Below are 22,048 nucleotides of genomic sequence, written 5' to 3' on the forward strand. Positions count from 1 at the left end.
AATAAACAAACTGGGGTATAGAGGAGTGGTTGCTTGTGGAAAATTACTGGTGGAGTCTGCATCAGAAACTCTGTCTTCCAGTTTCCAATCTCATGCTCATTCTAGTACACCATGCTGACTGGCAAAATTCGGATTTCATTTGCATCCCAGTCTTTTATAGAAGTTATGTAACAAATGATTTGCTTCCTTAATCAAGGAACTTTTCTGTGTTTGCAGTTTTTATGAGACAAAATTTTTGATGTAGTCTTTGAGCTTTTTTAATCTTACCGAATTTTCTGAAGTTGAACAGGAATATGCCTGCATCCCTCTGGCAACGGGTAGCATTCAGGCAGGGAGCACGCTTCCAGAAAGGAAGCAGTAGATGGATTTGGAATTGGAACACATCCTGTTTCTCTCAAAGCCTTTGCATTTCCACTTGGTAGTCATTGAAAATCTCCCATATGTCAGGCACTGTGCTAGGTGCCTTCCATGAATGATTTATTTCTAATCTCTAGAATCCTTCAGGGGCTTATTTCCATTTTACAAGTGAGGAAACCGGGGTTCAGGGAAGACAAGTCCTTTACTTTACCAAAGGTCACACAATAAGTTGTGGAGACAGGGTTTGGACAACAGTTTGCTTGACCTGGAAGCTCACGTTCCCATTATGTTGTGTTCCACTGCCGTTCATTTGAGCTGCTGTAGTCATGGCTTAAGAGGAAGGTTTTGTTGTATGTATGAGTTAGATTCATTTCAAATTTTTAAAATGAGGATTGCCAGATGGAGCTTTCTTTTACCGTTGCTAGTGTGAGGTGAACTTCAGTGTGGCTACTGAACAAAGGGAAAATCAAATTGGAGCATGAAACTTGATTTTCTATTTTGTCTTAAATAAAATCCAAATTTCAGCATCTTTCACAGACATACTTGGCTTCTGACAGAAATGCTGAGTTGTAGAAGGAGTTTTTTGCCAGCAAAGATAAAAAAAAAAAAATTCACTTTCAGTTAGTCGAGGAAGTTTTCTTGTTGTGTAGAAATGAAAGCAGTGTCATCTCTTCCTGAGGCCTGTTTAAAACATGTACAAAGTTAAGTATGAGCATTTGCTCATACTTTGTTGTCATTTAACAACAAAGGAAAGTTGGAGAGCAGGAAGGGCTTTGCTGGTTTATACAGCATTCCAAGTGAATCAGTGTTCATCTCCATCAATCTAAGATAGACTGCGAGCTTTGAAGGAACCTGTGATTCAGATTCCTGTGACCTCACAGAGCCTTCAGAACTGCTACTGTGGTTTCCGCATGTCAAAAGCTCTTCTGCAAACTCTTATGCTTACGGGTTTTACTGAGGGGCGGTCTTTGGGCTTGCTAGCTGCTTAAGGAGAAGAAAATACTTGAGGGTTAGCGTCCATTCCCATGTCCTCATCTAATTTTTCACTCTTGCCCTGTCAACTAACTGCTTTATGCACCATGTTTTTGACTAGTTGTCTCTCACAAATTAATGTGAGATCTTTTTTTTCTAGTAATCGGCAAAATAAAGATTTTCAGAGTTCAAAAACACCACAGAGCGGTTATAAGTAATTCCTTGTCCTTCTGCTCTGGTTCATGGTAGGTGGTTGACAAATGACATGAGGACCATGGGTCTGTTGAGGAGTAATGACAAGCGATTGTATAACTTATAGCTCAGGAAGCATTTGCGAGAATAGTATCTCATGGAATCCTGTCAGAAACCCCAAATCCCCATGTTGCCAACCAAGGAGACAGAGGAGGAAGGGATTTACCGGTCACAAAGTGAGTGTTTTGTCAGCCCACTAGCCCAGTGCTGTTTCTCCACACACAGAGATGTACAAAGCACATGTTCTTCACAGTCTGGCAAAACACAAGGGAATTTGGAGTTCTAGGGATCAGTGTAGGAAGGAGTCACAGTTTTGTAGAGTTACAGTTATACACCATGTCCCCTTGTCTGTCCATCAGTGGGAGAGGTGGGTACAGACATGTCAGGGCTTACCTAACATGCACAGTTGGTCCATCTCTTGGGTCCAGGTCCCCTAAGAGCCAGCTCACTTGTCCCCACAATAAAAAGTAACAAAAATAAGGTGGCATTCAGCATCCTTCTCAGTGATCTCTTTCCAAAAGTTCCAAACCATTTTCTGTATTTGGGATCCTCATGTCTTTGATGGGAAACCTGTTTGTATTTCACCTCCAAGCTTTGTGGTCTCCAGGGCACTCTGGTTGGGTACCTAAAGGGTGTGGGAAGTGGACTCCGAGAGAACAGGGGCAGAGCCCTGTCCCTCACTACCTTATTTGGGATCTTGAGGATCCACTGAGAGGAAGTATGGTAGGACCTGCAACACGAGAGGTTGATTTTCGGGTTGAGGCAGGATTGTTCTTCTTTTAAAGGACAGGAAAGAAGTTCACCGAAAGTGTATCATTTTTCCATTGTCCATTGTTGTGAGTAACAAGATTCCAGAAAACCTAGGACTCTGTGGCCCCATTGGTTCACCTATACCACACATATTTACTTGCAAGTGTCAAGCGAAACAGAAAGGAGTTATGGAAAAAACATTGGCTTTGGCTGTAGGCAGATGAGTTCAAATCCTGTTACCTTTGCCTAACTTCTTGATCTTCACACCTTGCTCCTTGTGTTTGCCTGTAAAATTATGATAATCCCTGCCCGTCCTAATTTATAGTTGTTTTAGGAAATTAAGTACACAGAAATTCCGCATAAACTTTAATATATTTTATAAAAGGAAAGTGTCATTATCTCTTTCAGAAACAATATCTTTGATCCCTACCAAGTATAGATACCAAGTCCGCCATCATTTTTTTAAGATGCAACTTTAGCAATGTGGTCTTGACAACCAGATCAGCTATGGATTGCATTTAATCCAAAAATAAAAGTGGAAGATGGAACATAAAAATAGAGGAGTCCATTTTTTCCATTTGGCATAAATAAAAAAGTAATGTTTTTGGGTTGGAGACAATCAATACGTCTTTTCTTTTGAACTTTGGATTTGGACTTACATGTTGCTTTCATCCTTTGCTTCCATTGTAGGAAATTGATGGAAAATCCCTGCTATTGATGACAAGAAATGACGTGTTGACAGGACTTCAGTTAAAACTGGGGCCTGCTCTGAAAATCTACGAGTATCATGTTAAACCTCTGCAGACAAAGCATTTAAAGAACCACTCTTCATAGTACAGTCAAGTTGGGGTCTTAGACCTCAAAAAATACATAATGACATAATTTAGTTTCATGTGATGAAACTTTGTAAACAGAATACATACATGTGTATATGTAAAGAATTTCAGTCAAATGAAACGTTATCCTATTGGATAGACTAGGCAATCCATCAGCTGACCTGAATTCAGCCAGGAGGAGCAAGGATAACTTATAGACAGGATGGTTTTCCTGGTGGATCTTGTCAAATTGAGTGATCTTTGACACAATTAGACACCCCTCCCCACCAAAGGGATTTTCTTCTCAAATTGCTTTCCCAGAATCCTTGAAAAAGGATTGAATTGAATGATCTTTTGGTTACAGATGTAGGGAGATTAAAAACAAGAACACTTGGGGGAAGGGGAGAAAAGAAAGATTGCTGTCTCCCTTGAATTCCTCTGCTCCTTAGAGCTTGTGTTATTTGGATGGAATTGCCGACACCCTTTTTTATAGAGGGTCCTCCACTTGACCTTATTAAGGTTTCACTGGGATATACTGCGATGTTTGAGACGATCGTGCGTCATGGCCCCTACAGGAGCAGAACCTCTGAAAAAGAGAAACTCTGTTGTGTCTTCGGGATGTCCCTCCATCTTCAGCTTCTTTCATAGGGGGTAACGGTATTTTCTGCATAGATTTACTTTCAAATTGGCTCTTTGTTTCCGAAGAAGAAAACATTTTTTCACTTTATGGTTTGTATTTATACGAATTTGTTTCTGAAGGAATTTGCCAAGAGTTATAGATCAAAAAGCCTTGTTACTAGTACAGAATATTTTTATATATATTCCTTCATGATGGTGTAATATTTTTTTAATTGCTCTGATGCTCTGTTGGATTCTTGGTTTGAGTACTTGTTTTTAAGAACTTGAAAAAGTGGGCTTGCTACATCTCTGTTCAAAGAGACATTGGTTCAAATCTCTGTGTGTCAATGCCTTGTTGAACTGGTGCTTTGTGGTCACAATAAAGCATTGCTTCGGTTTATTCCCAGTGTATGTTTGATCTTTTCTGTTTGGTTGCCTCTTCAGTTGGGATCAAGGATTAAGGTCATTCCTTAAAACCATGGAAAGAAAGTTAAGCCTAAAAAGAAAAAAAAACAACTTTGGATATATAAAACATTTAGATTTGTTTGTGGGTTTACCTTCTTTATGAACTACATTGTCCAAATAGGCCTTGTTCCTTCTCTTATCCCCATCCAACAACCAATTTTAGATGTCATTTTAGCCAAAGTTTTTTTTTTTTTTCTGTAGGCCACTGAGGGTCATGATTTTCTGGAAATTTGGATGAAAGCCATGTACTTTCCCTCCAGACCAAAGCTCATATTCCCACATATAAAACTTGGCAGAGTTGATGGACTCCCTGAAGTTCTGTCTTCCCCCTCCTCAAGTTGAGGGCCACTATTTTAGATAGTGTTATAATTCAGTCCCCTGCAAAGATGATTTCTGTAAAGACCAGAAAGTCTGAAGATGAGAGTGAAAAAAAAACAAAAACAAAAACACGGGAAGTGGTATAATGGGTGGGGTTCAAAATGCCTTCCAAATTAATTGTTATGGAGTTTATGGAGTGTCTGAAATTTAAATTATGCTTTGTTTTGCATAAGTGGGAGAAGGGGCTGCAAAAGAGACATTTTCCATCCCCACATTCTCACAGTCTACAAAGCATGTAAAACTAAAAGGCAGAACTTAGTTAAGTATTATGAGGAGTGGTAGTGATAAAAAGTGAGAGGTGCACCTGCTGGAGACCCAGGTGGGAAGGAAGGAACATGGGATCCAATAGATAGAAGTTGGGATGAAGAACTGAATTAACCTCCCTGCAGGAGTTTCCCACAAGTGAAATAGTAATGACGTTTGAACCCTCTCTGCCTCAAAGGGATAGCATGCAAATGTCCCAGCCATGCTTCTGTGTATCCACCTGACACCTTATGTATGAGTCTAGAAAAGATTTGGCTGTGAGTAATAAAAAAAAAAACTGTCTCATATCGGACAAAGGGCTAGTATCCAAAATCTATAAAGAGCTCACCAAACTCCACACCCGAAAAACAAATAATCTACTGAAGAAATGGGCAGAAGACATCAACAGACACTTTAATAAAGAAGACATCCAGATGGCCAACAGGCACATGAAAAGATGCTCAATGTCGCTCCTCATCAGGGAAATACAAATCAAAACCACACTCAGATATCACCTCACGCCAGTCAGAGTGGCGTAAAGGAACAAATCAGGAGACTGTAGATGCTGGCGAGGATGTGGAGAAACGGGAACCCTCTTGCACTGTTGGTGGGAATGCAAACTGGTGCAGCCGCTCTGGAAAACAGTGTGGAGGTTCCTCAAAAAATTAAAAATAGATCTACCCTATGACCCAGCAATAGCACTGCTAGGAATTTACCCGAGGGATACAGGAGTGCTGATGCATAGGGGCACTTGTACCCCAATGTTTATAGCAGCACTTTCAATAGTCAAATTATGGAAAGAGCCTACATTGTCCATCAACTGATGAATGGATAAAGAAATTGTGGTTCATATACACAATGGAATACTACATGGTAATGAGAAAGAATGAAATTTGGCCCTTTGTAGCAACGTGGATGGAACTGGAGAGTGTAATGCTAAGTGAAATAAGTCATACAGGGAAAGACAGATACCATATGTTTTCACTCTTATGTGGATCCTGAGCAACTTAACAGAAGACCATGGGGGAGGGGAAGGAAAAAAAAAGAGGCTAGAGAGGGAGGAAGCCAAAACATAAGAGACTCTCAAAAACTGAGAACAAACTGAGGCTTGATGGGTGGTGGGAGGGAGGGAAGGGTGGATGATGGGTATTGAGGAGGGTACCTGTTGGGATGAGCACTGGGTGTTGTATGGAAACCAATTTGACAATACATTTCATATTTAAAATAAATAAATAAAATTATACCAATGGGGGGGGAAACTGTCTCCCCACTCTCACCCCCACATTGCCAGGTAATGTAAACAAGACAGAAGGTTGTGTCTTCTCTTCATTTAAATGTACAGCCAGGGGGACCAGAGATGATACAGCCCTCTATGATGTCAGACATTCTTCCTACCTTTTTGTTCCATCATGCATGCTGTTTATTCCCAAAATCCTTTCATGGCCCAAGATGGCTGCTTCAGCTCCCCCCATCACCATTTGACTTCCAACCAGCAGGAAGAAGAAAAGGGAAAGGAAGACACCTTCTCCCTTTAAGGAACTTCCAAGAAATTGTACATACTACTTCCTCTTCCATCTTGCTGTCCAAAATTCAGTCACAGTGTCATACCTAAGCTGGAAGAGAGGCTTGAGATAATCTTAGAGCCCATGGGCCCAACTAAAACTCAAAAGTGCCATTATCCTATCAATACGGGAAAAGGGATATTAAAGGACAATGTCCTATCACCACTGTCAGCTGGCAGTTGAATACTTTGAGCAAATGAAAGTGTATCTTTAGTTGTATTTTTCTCTAGATTTGAACTTGGGATTACACTCCATGCAGTCTTTGGATGCTTTTATCACAGTCGCCTTGTTCACTAACCCCAACCTAACTCAACTAAGCTTTCGACCTGGACTGCTCTATAAATGCTTGTCATGAAGAAAAAAAAAAAAAAGGAAAGGAAAATATCTTAATTGAAAAGCAAACTGAAAAGAATCAATTCATTTCTTAGCCCTCTGTTGACAGCTTTCAGGCAAAATTAGGAAATTAGTCTGCCTCTCTTACACCCAGAATAAAGGCCTACAACGGGCTGGCCTAAGTGCCTTGGCAATAACTGAGGGTGCTTTCTCCCCACCCCCCAATTCACGGAAAGGAAGGGTTATCAAAACAAGGCCATAGGGAGAGGCTGGAAGTACTTGAAATTCAGCAGGTAGGCAGCCTTTGTCTCCAAACAGCTGTAAAACCAGAAACGGCTGATTCCTTTCCCATCACACCAGATTTCTGTTAATGTGATCCAGGTCTGCAGCTAGGAGCAAACACACACACACACACACACACACACACACACACGTGTGGAAGCACTTCATGAGGGTAAATGGGAATGAGAGTGCCTTGATGCCAATATGTTTTATGTGAGAATTGTTTGATGTTGAATTTGATTATTCTCAACCAGAGGGGCAGACAGGATATCAGAATCATGAAGGATTTAAAAAAAAAATAATTGCCACTCCACCTCTCCTCACCACCCCGCATTTGAGCCTCGGGTTCAGACTCTACAAAGGACGTATAATGAATTGATTTAAAGGCAAGGTCACAAACTGGTCTCTTTTCAGTGGAATCTAAGCTGACATGTTGTCCTTTGGCTAGTGCAGTATGTTTGTGTTCTTACAACTACATCTGCAGTCTTCTAGGTGAGCCTGAAAACTCCAATTTATTACAATCTTTTTAATTCCCTAATACCTTGCAGCCAGCAACTGCACACTTTTACATTGTCATTACAAGGTATATGAAATTTAGACCCCTGATGTAAAGCAAAGAACACACAGAGAGCCTCCTCAGAGTAAATTAATTCAGGAACTAGAGCTTATAAGTAGATTTGGTTGAAAAGAAAACAAGGTGGCACACACTGAGCTGGAATGTGCAGCAGCTTTGAGAGTCATTTTTGATACTTAATGGGCATGGTGACTATTGAATAATCTTCATATTCAGAGACCAGTTGGTGGCAGTCTCCTCGTTCTATCCTCAGTAAGTACCCTATGAGAACATGGATTTTGTCTCTCTAAGCTTAGCATACACGGTCAGGGGCACATGCTGTCCTTGTGTTGCATTAGAGAAATAGATCTTTGAAGGAATTTAATTTGGAAAAGTCTAATGACCCTCAGTTGCCCAACCACTCCTATATTTGGAAGCCAAATGCAAAGAGTACTTACTGGTGGTGATCCATCTGCCTTTGACGGTCATTGCAAATGGGATCTGCAGGGGTCAGGCCTGGGCACAGAGCCATTAAGTGTTTTTTGTAATGATTTGGAAGATGAAGTTAAATGTTCAAAGAGCTGACTGCTGTAGGACAGATATGCTTCTTATGAGAAAACTTGTTAATTCTGCTTCTAAACCAGGAACAAGCCACAGGAAGGAAAGAGAGAGCAATGGGTACAGTAATGAGCAGCTCGTTAGCTTCATGCTGTAGCTCCATAGGCAATTAAGTGGTTTGGGTACCATTGCTGGCCAGTGGTGGCCGTTCTACATAGAGAGAAAGAGAGTAAAACGATCACATCTCATTCTTTGGTGACTGCGGCCGTGTTATATCTTTTCGAACCTCAAGAAAAGAGTTGCATCTTGCCTAGCCCTGGGGCAGAATAATGGAGGACCCTGTGAATAAAAGCAAGAGAAGTCTTTGACTACCCACAAGAACATAGCTAGGTTGATGTCTCTTTACCGCAGTTGTGCAGGGTTTTCCTGTCCACCATTATCTTCAGGGAGAAATCCGGAAAGCTGGAGATGCCAGGCAATCTCCAAATGGAAAATGTGCCGGACTTCCACAGAAGAGGTGCCTGGGCAGAGCTACTACCTTTATCATAGCAGAGGTGGGAAAGAGGTCAGTGAATTAAGGTGTAAATAATACTGAATGCCTTTGGTAGCTGTGGAGCAGGCCATGGCCTGGGGAAGCCAGACCTATAAACAACAAAATAAGGGAACATATGCCACAAGATAGAATATGCTATCGTCTAAGCATCTGAGATCACAGAGCTTAGAGGCCTTAAGTTTCCAGAAGAGTCAGGTGAAGCAGCAAGGACAGACCTTCCACAAGATTCTCCAGCTCTGTCATCTGTGGGGCAGAGACATCTACGGCAATGTTGCAAGTCAGACGTCTTCTTTCTAAATTAAAGACAGCAGACTCATTTGGTAAATTGTGCTTCATTTCCTTTTTCAGTGGGTCACACTCTTACTTTTCTGTGCCAGGAAATACACAACTTGAAAATAAGACTATAAAACTCACGATTACAAACATTTTGAAGGACGCTCAGGAAAACTCTTCAAGCAACCAGCAGTTCCTGTTTTTAAGACTTTGTGTTTGGCACTACGTGTTAACTACACTGGAATTAAAATATAAATAAGTAAATAAATAAATAAAGAGGCAAACAAACAAATAAATTCGTGTTTGGGACTGTGTTCCTCTCCTGTGCCGCAACCCAATGACACGGGTTGATCTACACCATGCCACAGTGGGTGGGAGGACTGAGGCTGCTCCTATAGACCTGAGCTTGAGGCCAGCCCCACCATTTACTTGAAAGGGGAACTTGGGCAGTTATACGGCTCCCCTCAGCCTCAGGTACTTCACCTGTTCTCTACTGCAGCTACAGACACAGAGCAAAGCAACACTAGGTCAGCACTGTCCAATAAATATATAATGTGAGCCACATGTGTGACTTAAAATTTTCTAGCGGTCACATTTTTTTATGAAATTTTCTAGTGGTCACACAAGGGAGCAGGAAAATCATCTAACATATCCAAAATATTACCGTTTCCATGCACAATACCAAAATTATTGACATACTTTACAATCTTTTAAAAATACATTTATGGGGCACCTCGGTGGCTCAGTTGGTTAAGCGTCTGACTCTTGGTTTCGGCTCAGGTCCTGACCTCAAGGTTCATAAGTCGGAGCCCCACATCCGGCTCCGCGCTGACAGTGTGGAGCCTGCTTGGGATTCTCTCTCTCTCTCTCTCTCTCTCTCTCTCTCTGCTGTTCCCTCACTCTCTCTCTCTCTCAAAATAAATAAATAAACTTAAAAAAAAAAGGAATGCCCTTTCAAGTGGATGCATAACTTAAAAAAAAAAATAAAGAACAAAATAATAAAACACATCTTCAAAAGCCACTGCACATTTCATACTTACAGCACGTCGCCATTGGGACAGAACAGCTCACGTATACCATTTAGGGCTGGTTTCGGTTGAAAATCTAAATAACAATGACTTAGACAAATAAGATTTCCCTACTGTATATGAGGTCTGAAGGTAAGCAGAGCAGGGTCAGGACAGCCACCCCGCAGTCATTGGGTCTCAGTCTTCTCCTAGTGTGTTCCTCCACCATCTTCAATACATAGCTTCCTATGTGGTCCAAGATGGCTGCTTAAGCATCGTTTATCACAACTGTATTCCAGCCAAGAAGGAAATAAGGGTACCTGTTTTGAGAAGTTGCATCCAGCACTAATACTCATATCTCTGTAACAAGAACTTCAATCATTTGGCCATACTTAGCTATAGGGAAGATTGGGAACTGTAGTGTTTATTTCAGATAGCCAAGTATTCAGCTACACAAAGACAGGAGGATGGATGCTGTAGGGAAAGTAGCAACCCTTCCATAATACCAGTCTCATAAGACTGATGGAGAATTGAATAAGAGTACATAGTACAGATATTAGTATAACAGGAAAAGTACATTAAAGTATGATTTTATTACTATGCTCTCACTCCATATCAAGCCCAGAAGAGTCACAGAATTAACAAACATATGCTCAGTCCAAATACTGTTCATTTGATACATTCTAATGCTGCTAAAAGATAAAACAATTACTTTCTTAGGTCCTTGGATTTGGGGTGGTTTTAGATACTTTATCTTCATAAGGGCACATAAAAGGAAAAAAAAAACTTGCATTATTTAAGCTCCATGAAAAATTGTTATGCTGAGTTAAGGGAAATGTGCTGAGCAAAATGCATATAAGTTTTTATTGGTCCCCAAAGACCTAAGTTAGTTGAGGCATTTGGTGAATTCTAAATACATCTCATCCCTAATTCAAAATGAACATTCAATGACATTCAAAATGGTTTTGTGAGACTAATGAAAGGGAGCCCTCTGATACGTCTGTGATTTTAATGAAGATGTGTGTGGGTCAAAAACAAACATCAACAAAATTTTAAAGATAAAATTTTAAAAATCTAAGTAGAGCTGCATTCATTAATTTGAGCCAATTAGGTTGACATCAGTCTGTTTAATTATCTATTCAGGCAGATTTCCTAATTAATTTTTAATGCTAAGGTGACTTCTCCTAGCTACCCTAATGTCTGTAGGTTATTCATCAACCTTCTGTATGGTGTGCACGCAGAATGCGGAGTAAGTTAACATTAGCCTAATTTACACAGAGTTAAAAAGGAAAACTTTGAAGCTATGGATCCACATTGGAGGAGGAAAGGGACCCTGGACTACGGGTTAGCAGACCTGGGTTCTGATCTGTTGCTGACTTTTCTGTAAAACCCTGTGCCAGTCTCTTAACTTCTGTTGGTTCAATTGCCTCCTATGTAAAATAAACAAATCCAACCAGAAGTTTATTTCAGCATTCAATTTCTATGATTTTCTAAGAATCAAATAATTTGAGTTACATGTGTCACCGCTCCCTCCACCATTCAAGTAAAACTCACCACACTGTCATGTCCTACAATGTCTTTTCCCCTATATATCTGGGGTCCTTCTCTTTTATCCTAAACACACTGTTTTCCCTTTCTCATACAAGGGAATCAGTGTACCTTCCTTCCAAGTTTATTTGAATATATTCCTTATGTGTAAATTTCCAATGGAATCTTTTACACTTTAAGGATTGAGTGTAAATGACCTCCTTGGCAGATATTGAGGTCCCTGTAGAGGCATGAATGAGCACTTTGCTGGGAAGAAGGTCCATAGCCATTCTTTCTCAATGGGATATCCATAGAATCTAAAAACCTTAAGAATTCCTGAAAAAGAGCCCAGGCAAATGGAAGAACAAAAGGCAGCTGCACTCTGACAGAAATGGGAACAAAGACTATGAAAAATTCAAAGAGAATAAGTTTCCATTATTTGGAAGCAGGAAGAACCCAGTGAGTTAGAAGGCTTGAAATCCATGACTTTAGAAAGAAGCTTTGGTTTCCTCCAAAATGCAGCTAAGGAAGCAGAAGTTAAACAAAGGTTTTGCAAAGGAGACTCCAAAAGGCAAAGTCCATCCAGTCCCTAGTCTGGAGGGAAAAAAAAAAATCAATGGTCTTTCTGAACCGAGGCCTAGGAGGTTAGAAAGAAGTTCAGATTTCTGTAGTTAAATCTTTGCACGTGGTTGAAAAAGCTAAATTCTGTTTCAATAACAAACAAGTAAAAACACTGTTTCCAAAGAGTGATTTCTATTGTATTGAGAACAAAGGGAGAAAAAGCAGGTTACTAAAGGGGAAGAAAGGTGTGAACTTAAGTCTGACTAAAAAGGAAAAGGAATGGAATGCATTTTCTGAGGCTGTTTCAATGAAAGTTCTGAGATGAAATTTAGAGGATTTCGACTAAGTCTTAGAATTTTGGCTGCTGAAACCACAAGCCCCAGATGACAGCTGCTCTGTTGGGTGCCAGGCAAACTGCCTCCAGGCAGCAAATGGGCTGGAGTCACCTGCTTTATTCCCCCAGGAAAGTACTTGAGATGGGGCCGGGGTAAGGATGGGGGGAAGGGAAGAGAAAGCACTGTAGAGCAAGTGGGTTCCCAGAAAAACTGGAACAGAGAGCCTGTAGCCTTCTATAACAAAATTACAAAATGTTTTGATACAAATTACCTGGCCGGTGTCTGTAGTTCAGGCTGGCCTGCTCCTCTGCCAGCACTGACAAAACCGGGTGAAACCCAAAGCCTGTTTTTCAGCATAATTTACAATTTTAAGCACAAGAAAACATTCTTCACAAAATAGGATTCTGGCCCTTGAAAATTTCAGACTCCAGGCTCTCCTGCCTGGGAAATAACACCTGGGATACAACATCCAATAGCTCATTTGCAATCGACTACAATAAATGTTTTAAGACTCAGGAGAAGCACAATGCATGTATGTTCAAAACGGGCCACAACGTCTAAGGATTCTGCTCTAACATCAGTTTCTTCTCTGAAGCAAATACAGTGTTTCTAAAACTTTCCTGACCAAGATAATAGCTAGTAAGAACGGCCTACGTTTTTTGTTCTTGTTGTTTGTTTGTTTTTAGAAAAAATCATGTTAAATTCTAAATTCCTCTTTAAACAGGATTATGAAATCAGCAGAGGAATAAAATGTACTAAGCAATTTGGCCACCCAAGTGACATGATATAGAAGCCCATTTTGTAACATGAGTATTCAGTGTGGCACAAAACTTTCCTTATCATACTATTTCATCCTGCTTATCTCGTGTTCTTTCCCAGCAGGCACTAGCTTGTGTGGGGTTTCCAGCATTTTCTAGGGCTTGCTGCTCTCCGGCCTCCCATCTCTCACCTCACTCATAAAGTCCAAAGAAGATTTTCTACTTGGGTCTAATAACACATGAAAAGAAGGCAAGATATTTCATTTAACAAACACATATAGAAATTTCTTTTTAAAAAAAAAATATTTATTTATTTTGAGAGAGAGAGAGAGAGAGAGAGAGAGTGCATAGGAGGGGCAAAGAGAAAGGGAGAGAATCCCAAGCAGGCTCCATGCTCTCAGCCCAGAGCCATCTCACAAACCGTGAGATCATGACCTGAGCTGACTTTCAACCAACTGAACCACCCAGGTGCCCCATACAGAATTTTCTGTGTCAGCCATAAACATTATCACAGCACTTTACAAACATTAACCCATTTGATGCTTGAAATACCTCTGAGTTAGATTCTATTTCACCTCTATTTTACAGATGAGGATACTTATCATATAGCTAGAAAGAAGTAGATCCAGGATTTAAGTGAGTTTGTGAAATTAAACACTATACCATGCTAGCTTATGTAGTATTACAAAGGGGAATGAAGCAGAATTATCAAATAATACTAAGTACTTATATGTAAGCATTTATAAAAAATGGAGATTTAAAAAAGTTAATAAATGTAGATTTTTTAAATGGAAGAAGGTTCCATGTTCATGTGGACAGGTTTTCATCATGGGTTTCTAAAATTACAGTTTAATTATAGTTTATGAAGCTCTATGGTATATGATATATACCATATATGTATATTATATATAGTATATATATATATATAACATATATATATATATATAAATAGTGTTACTCAACTGATATAAAGATAATCACCAGTCAAGTCTGTATATATCTTTAAATCATCAATTATATTTATTTCTCTGATTATAAAAGTAATAAATGTTCAGATATGGAAGATTCAGAAAAGCACATGGCAAAAAATAAAAATCACTCCTAATCCCACAATCTAGAAATCATCATCACTGATATTTGTATAGAGTGTCGTCTTCTTTCTATATGTATATTCATTGATTGGTATATTGACTCAGCACTTATTAGATGGGTTCTTTGTGCCAAAGTGAGACCTTATTCAAAGAAAAATAAGTTATACTTTTTTTTAGTGTGTACTATATATTCTCTAAGAGTTGTAAAAGTCATAAAACCAATACATTAAGATTATAAAAGTATTTTTAGAGTATAAATAAATTCCCAGTGATACATATGCTAGAGCATTCTTAGAAATCCAAATATTCAGTCTAATTGAAGTCACAATGGTGAAAGTTTTCAAAAGATGATTTTGTCGTTATATTTTCTGCATTGCCCAAAAGCAGTTTTTGCATCAGTAGGATGAAAACAGTGCTTACTTTTGAACTTGTGCACAAAGTAATTGATATGACACATCCATTAATTCATGATTATTTTCTTAGTGAATTGGTTCTAAAGCGTCTCAAAGATAGGAAGGCACAAGACAACTAAAAAGAAATCTTGATTTATGACTGTTCTAATACCGTGTAGCATTTGTAAAGTAAACTGCATCCATAAAGCATGTTATAATTACTAATCACAAAACACCTTGCTGAGCTAGGAGCAGAAGAATTCTTTCATACAGGAGGAAAATTAACACTATAAATCAACATTCTAGCTTGAAAATTTGCATGGTTACAATGCTATGATTTCCAGCATCACAAGAGGCTGAAGGAAATCCTCAACTGAGAGTAGGCTCCTGGCGATGGTAGCTACTTTGTCACAGCTTCGAAGTCAGCTTCCTCTTGACGGTTCCAGTAATTCTGCCGTAGGGATTGTCTAATGGTAGCAAGACCTGTAGAAAAGCCACATGGCAACTTCAGAAGCATTAAAATAGACCTCTCCTGTTTTCTATGAATCCATATTAAATCAAAACCATAAACAACAACTCACTAAATAGGAAAAACGTATATGCACTAAAGTCAAGTTATTTGAAGCAGGGTAATGCTTTATTTTTCTGGCAATAGTGGAGGGATGAGTTGATTGTCCAGAAAATTTAAGAGTGTTTGAAAGATTTTAATCACTGGGATATAAATGTTTCTCAAATGCATTATCTATCTCTGCTTTTTAAACAGAATGTGGTGAACATAATTTGGCCTTTGCTTGAGAATTCACTTTGAACACCTATCAATGTCCAATGCGATCATACCACGCCTTCAGGAACATCTGAGTCCTCAGGGCTGTTAGCCCAATACTAAGTGGTTTCAGACAGCTGTAAATTTAGAGATGTTCTGTCTTCCCACCCTGTCATTTGTCACTTCTCTGCTGTTGTCAGTGCGTCCTGACTCCCTGCTTCTCATGTGTTGCCCTCACTCTGTACACGCCTGCTGGCTGAGGGCCTGAGAGCAGCTCCCACCCCCCAACCCCAAAGCACAGACACAGAGTCAGGACAACTTGTGTAGCTTCTCAGGTGCCTTCACGCGGACCCCTGGCCCCAAGGATCTGGGCCTTCCCGTCTCGGGGCCCCCACGCAGGCTTCAGGTGGGAGCTGAGGAAGCTGCAAGTCTGACTTCTTGGATATAGGGACACACCTGGCAAGCCCTGCGACACGTCTTTGAGCTGGGATCAGTGCAGGTTACAGGTGTTTGGGGGCCCTGAGGAGACCTCGTTTCTTTGCTGGTTCCTCAGCTGAGCACTGCTCCAGTCATGAGCTTGACCCTTTTCTGTTTGGGGCCCATTTGTTTTACCTTTGGTCGACATGGCCAAGATTACTTTCAGGTCTCTCTCTTGCCCTTTAGAAGGTAATGATTTTAAAGGGCTTTAATTCTAATTAATGGTATTCTGGTAATCGACATCCTTTCCTTCCAGTGACATAAACGATGCTGCCTCCCTGTTCAGTTGAATGAACAGTACCTGGGATCAATGTTGCTCTCGTCTGTGACTCACAGTTCTCTAGAAGCTATCCCAGGCGCCTAAGCCTTTGTTTCCCAGTGCTGTTCCCCAGCCTCCACCTACAGCTGTGGTAGCACAGCCCGATGGAGTCCATTAACATAATTTGCAGGACAGAAACAGGAATAGAGAAATCCTACCATTCTGAAAATGGCTCAAGAGGGGAAGGACAGTTCCAATCTCCCAGGACACACTACTTCAGGCTGTCTAGTCAGACACACTTGGTTTAACCTTCTGCCATGGCTTAAAACAAGTCAGGGTGTTTTTCCAAAACAAGGTTTCCTTTCAAAAAGTGCATTTCCTCGTCTGTCTTTCTTTCTTTCTCTCCTTCCTTCCTTCCCTCCCTCTTTCTTTCTTTCTTTCTTTCTTTCTTTCTTTCTTTCTTTCTTTCTTCCTTTCTGTTTATTTATTTTTGAAAGAGAGAGCATGCGAGTGAGGTAGAGGCAGAGAAGGAATCCCAAGCAGGCTCCATGCCATCAGTGCAGAGCTTCACAAACCATGAGATCATGACCTGAGACAAAATCAAGGGTCAGATGTGTAACGACTGAGCCACCCAGGCACCCCCTCATCTTGCTTTCTATAATTACAGTTGGAAACAGTCTTTCTTTCTTTCTGTTTACATTTTCTGTTTATATGCTACTTAAACTGACTACTTAGTCAAAAGTTAAAGATGATGAAAGAAGGGAAATAGAATCTTTTTTTTCTCTTTATTGCCTCATGATGGGAGAATAACAAAGCTGTGACCCTGTGTGGCACTTTTCGAAGTACATCTCCGAGCTGTCTTCTCTGGCACACTCTGTTCTTTCTTTGTCTTTTAATCTCTCTAGCTTCCAACCCTCCTCCATAATCATTCATCCACCTCTAAGGCATTCCAGCCCCAGGTTTTGAAAGGCCCAGAATCTAAGAGGACTCTAATCAGTGGCAACTATAAATATTCCAAAAGCAACAGCTGGTAAGAGTTTTGGTTGGTGATATTATCATCCCAATTTTATAAAGACAGGTAAGGGTGCAGGGGTAGGAGGGTAGACGTTCTTTAAATATTTTTAAAGTTCTCTTACCTCTTCTTTGTTGATCAATCCCATTTTGGACATGTCAATATTAAAGTAGTGAATGTTTGGCAGGCTGATTTCCATATCTTCTATCTGGAATCCAAAGTAATATGGATCACATTGGGCAACTGTGAATCTATCTCTCTGTCACTCCTCCCCAGTAACCCAACTGCCTGTGAGTCCATTACTCAAGTTCCACCTCCGTCTCTGAGACACTTTCTGATGTTCCTCTACTGCGTGACACAGTTGTCTCCTGCTAGTCCCATTATTAGATGGTGGACGCATTCTTTCCCCCTCCAAGTACAAAATCGGTTTTCAGAAAAGTAAGCGTTCCTTGGGTCAGAAAACAGTGAGAACTTCAGTATATTAACTGGCCTCCTGGTGGTGGCCAGTCAACCTCCTAAATTCTTCCTCAGTCTGTTTCCTCCTCTCTAGCCTATCCTGAACATTTACAGACCCTGGGGTAAGAGTACAATTGGAGGCCCACATGCCAGATGTTTAAAGTTTTGAATCAGGCAAGCAACATTTTGGTTTTTTTGCAGGGAGGGAGCAGAGGGAGAGGGAGAGGATCCCAAGCGGGCTCTGCACTGTTCGTGCAGAGCTCTATGTGGGGCTCAAACTCATGAACCATGAGATCATGACCTAAGCCACAACCAGGAGTCTGGCCTTTAACCAACTGAGCCACCCAAACGCCCCCAAGCAAGAAATTTTTAAGTGAAAATGTTCTATCCTTCTTACTTGACAAATATACCTTCATAACAGCCTGGAAAACCAGAACCTAATTGAAATTTCTCTGACTGCTTGCAATGCAGGATGTTGTAGTGTGGGAAGAGCCAGACCCCAGCCCCTGGCCCATCCCTTCCTCTCTCTTGGCCTCATGTGGACATGCTAGCTTGAGTGTTTGTAAGCAGTTTCCACCCCTTTGCCCACTCGCAGGCCCAAGGGTATACACACTGATGGCATGATCTGCCTCCGGAGGGTGGATCTGGGGAAGAGGTTTGCACAGGTTCTAAAAGTGGTCTCAGGGTTCTTTGGGCAGTTAATTCTGGGGTGCAGGTATCCAGAGAAACTGTAAAGGGATGTGTGCCCCTGTGAAGGATTTGTTGCCTTGGCCCCACTGACTCTTCATCCAGTGGAGAAAGGATAGCCAGAAAACATCCTGGAAAGTTCCACGTCATGGCAGGATCCCTCTTGCCCATGTCTAAGACTGGTACTCTTTTTCTCCACCCATCATGGCTTTACTTACTTCAGACCCTCTTTGCCAGATTTCTGCCTCCCAATAGCCTCCCTGCAGGTCTCCTCATCTGTGGTCTGCTGTCCTTTTAATTTACCACCCTTCTTTTAAAGTGATCTTTCTAGAGTGCAAATTCAGTAGTGCTACACCTTGGTTAAACCCCTCCGTGGCTCCTAAGAGCTTTGAAAATAAAATACAGACCATAAACAAACTCACAAAGATCCTCCTGGTCTGATTTCTGCCTCATCCTTAGGCACATGGAAAGATGTTCATTCCTGGCACTTCACATATGCCAAAACCTCAACAGCAAATGATTATTCCATGCTGCTCCTGTCTTATACCTACCATGCTCCCTCACCCTTGAGTGCGAACTCAGATAACCAACCCCTACTTGACCCTTAAGACTCAATTCAAACACCTGTCCCTCCATAAAGCCTGGCTGGCCCAATCTTCCATACCTGAGTTAGGTGCCTTTCTCTGTATTTCTATAATGCTTTACGCTTTACTGGATCGTTAGTTTACTTATTGTCTTCTTTTACCAAATGATGAACCCTTTAAGGGTAGGCACACTGTCTAATTTATCTTTGTATTCTTCATGTGCTGACAGAGATATAATAACTACTCAATAACATCAGATGGATGGATGGATGGAATCTGTCTGCATCTATCCTTCATTCTCCGGCTACCCTGAAACATAGACTCTTGGCCGAATTATCCCTCCTTCAAGGCATTTGAGTGTCCTGAAATGAGGCTTAAATTGTGGCAGGTTGTAAGGACCCAAAGAATTTTCGACTAACTAAAGAACTACAGCAGTGGCCCATGTTTTCAGGTTGGACAGATTTTTCCATTTTTTGCTCTCTTCTCACTTGCTATAACAAGCTTTTGAACAACAACAGATGTCATTTTTCATGTGTCTTCCACTGTCTTATTTTAACTCTCAACTCTTCTGTCAGCGCTGACAGGAGACACAACAAGTTCTCTCAGTCTTCAGAATGGCAAGTGACAAAACATACCTCAGGAACCCGGCTCAAAGAGTGCACCTGGATGTCATAGAGGGTCTTCTGGACAGAGGGCGAGTACTCGCCTTTGTCATAGGGTCCAGCAAATTTCTCCAGGACAATATCCCGAACAGTATCCCTAAAACACAGAAAAAACAACTAAGGACTCATAGGGTGGCCTTTTAGGAGTGCATTATAAAGCTAAGAAGCGGTGACCTTCTCTCCCTGCAGTAAACAATTCTATTGCTGGTTTTAGAAGAAACTAATATCGGGGCACCTGGGTGGCTCAGTCGGTTAAGCGGACGACTTCGGCTCGGGTCATGATCTCGTGGTCCGTGAGTTCGAGCCCCGCGTCGGGCTCTGTGCTGACAGCTCAGAGCCTGGCGCCTGTTTCAGATTCTGTGTCTCCCTTTCTCTACCCTCCCCCGTTCATGCTCTGTCTCTCTCTGTCTCAAAAATAAATAAACGTTAAAAAAAATTTTTTTTTAAAAAAAGAAGAGATTAATATCTGGTAATGCCCCCTAAAAAACACCTCACTTCCCCTTTTTTTACCCACACATGTGCGCGCGTACACACACACACACACACACACACACACCCTATTCAACAAGGGTATTGAGTGTCACTAGGCTATCTTCATCACCTGGAACTAGGGCCCACTGGGCATTCCAGGGTAAATCTCCATCACATTTGATGAACTTATGAAGAGGACCTCCAAGTATTCCAACCCTCTTACTGCTCAGACTGGCCAGTTCCTTGAATTGTTATGTTTTTAGGGGTTTTGTTCTGTGCCAGGCTCTGTGCTATGGGTTTTATGTGATTGCTTCATTGAATTCTCTCAATATCCTGAGGCAGGTGCTATTATTATCCCCAGTTTAGACGTGAGGAATCTTGAAAGTTATATGATCCACACTAAGTTCTTTTCCTGAGTGGGTGGCCCAGCTAAGACCCTGACTCTGCCATGTTCAATTTTGTGCTCTAACAGAAATACATCAGCCTGCTGCCAATGGGGAACACGCGGGAAAAAGAAGATTGAGGTGAAGTTCTCTGTAAGTATTTTCAGACACATCACATAATAAAAGGAGTAGAGCAGAACTATACCACTGGGAAGAAGCTACCAGGGGGCAGATACTAGCTCATCAGAAAGTAGCAGTTTCTAGCAATGAGAACTTCAGCAGAGGAATGAGATGCCTAGTCAAAAAGCAAACTCAGAGTCCAGAGGCCTAATTCCTGCTTGCCAAGGATATTATAATGATAGGCGTACCTTTATGTTGTTAACACATTTATCATTTATAAACTGCTTCTGTAAACATCATCTCATTTCGAGTTTAGCCTAGAGTGACCAACTGTCCCAGTTTGCCTACCAATCAAGGGGTTTTCCAGGGCGTGGGACTTTTCAGTGTCAAAATCAGAAAAGTCCTTGAAAAATTGGGATGCGTTGGTCACCCTCATTTAGCCCTCTCTGTATCTACCGTGAGGTAGTAAAGCCGAATATCATTATCCTCACCTGATATGGTGGTTCTTAAAGTGTGGTTCCTGGTCCAGCAGCAGCAGCAGCAGCTGGGAGTTTATTAGAGGTGCAAGTTCTCAGGCCCCACCCCAGGCCTACAGAATCAGAACCTCTGGAGTTATGTCCAGTAATCTGCCTTCTACTAAGCCCCCCAGGGAATTCTGACACACAGTAAATGTTTGAGAACTACTGATATAATCGATGAAAAACCAAAAGGTCAGGGAATTTAGGTGGTCCGTTCAAGGTCATTTTAGCTAATAGCAGCTAAGATTTCCACGTAGGTTTAGTAACGGGAAGAGAGCATAGTCAGCGCCAGGCCTTAGCACACACTCCTACCAGGTAGTATCAAAGTCCACGTCTCTGTACTGATGATAGCGCCACTTGCAGTACACTTGAGTGGCAAAACACCTGTCCTTCACCTCAGGCAGGGTGGTGAACTGGTCCTTGATGAACCCTTCAAATCCAGACTGGGTCGTTTTCAAGACCTTGAGGTCTTTGATTCCAGAATGAATGACTGGAGGTCCTGTTTCAAGTAAAAAGGTAAGAGGCTCTGAGGTCATGGATAAAATAGTGTCTTCTTATTGGACAGCTAGCTCTGAGGATCCTGGTCACTAAACCATGGTGCACTGTTGAACAAAGAGCTACCTCACTACCCATGTTGTCTGTCTCCCTGTCTCCTCTGAAGTTATGAGGATGGTGTGCCTATCTCTCTATCTGGATTCCACGACTCCCTGCCTTTCTCCTGCCCTGGCAGAACTTAAAGTCAAAGACTAAACCTCTGTCTTGTGTTGAAACCCACAGAAATGAATACCTTCCTCTCAGCTCCAAGTACAAATGACGTCTAGGCCAAATACTTTCTCCTTGTTGGGCTCCACTTCGCTCAATATATAATCGTGATGAAATGAGTGAGTAAGCTCCCCCAGAGCAGTTCTTCTGTTTGCTACTCTGACTCCCTTTACAGGATGGGAGAGGGTTAGTCCTCGTGTTGATCATCTACACTGGCTGATGGCTCCAACTATCATCAGATCCTCAGTTTTCTTGTGTT

The 22,048-nt window shown here is 41.3% G+C and overlaps 2 protein-coding genes across 2 annotated transcripts in view; one reads left to right on the forward strand and one right to left on the reverse strand.

Moving 5' to 3' along the window:
- SAMD13 (sterile alpha motif domain containing 13) overlaps window positions 1–4,164 on the forward strand; it is a 42,464-nt gene extending 38,300 nt beyond the window's left edge. The window contains exon 5 of the mRNA XM_030323642.1: window positions 3,022–4,164. Within this exon, the coding sequence (XP_030179502.1) occupies window positions 3,022–3,165 (144 nt within the window). The 3' untranslated portion in view covers window positions 3,166–4,164. The remainder of the gene's footprint in view (window positions 1–3,021) is intronic.
- Window positions 4,165–13,579: 9,415 nt separating this feature from the next.
- LOC115521620 (uricase) overlaps window positions 13,580–22,048 on the reverse strand; it is a 32,891-nt gene continuing 24,422 nt past the window's right edge. The window contains exons 5-8 of the mRNA XM_030326960.1: window positions 21,340–21,526; window positions 19,509–19,632; window positions 17,271–17,354; window positions 13,580–15,118 (exon numbers count right to left, since the gene is read on the reverse strand). Of these exons, the coding sequence (XP_030182820.1) occupies window positions 15,044–15,118; window positions 17,271–17,354; window positions 19,509–19,632; window positions 21,340–21,526 (470 nt within the window). The 3' untranslated portion in view covers window positions 13,580–15,043. The remainder of the gene's footprint in view (window positions 15,119–17,270; window positions 17,355–19,508; window positions 19,633–21,339; window positions 21,527–22,048) is intronic.

This window comes from Lynx canadensis, chromosome C1 (genome assembly GCF_007474595.2).
Source record: "Lynx canadensis isolate LIC74 chromosome C1, mLynCan4.pri.v2, whole genome shotgun sequence".
NCBI lineage: Eukaryota > Metazoa > Chordata > Mammalia > Carnivora > Felidae > Lynx > Lynx canadensis.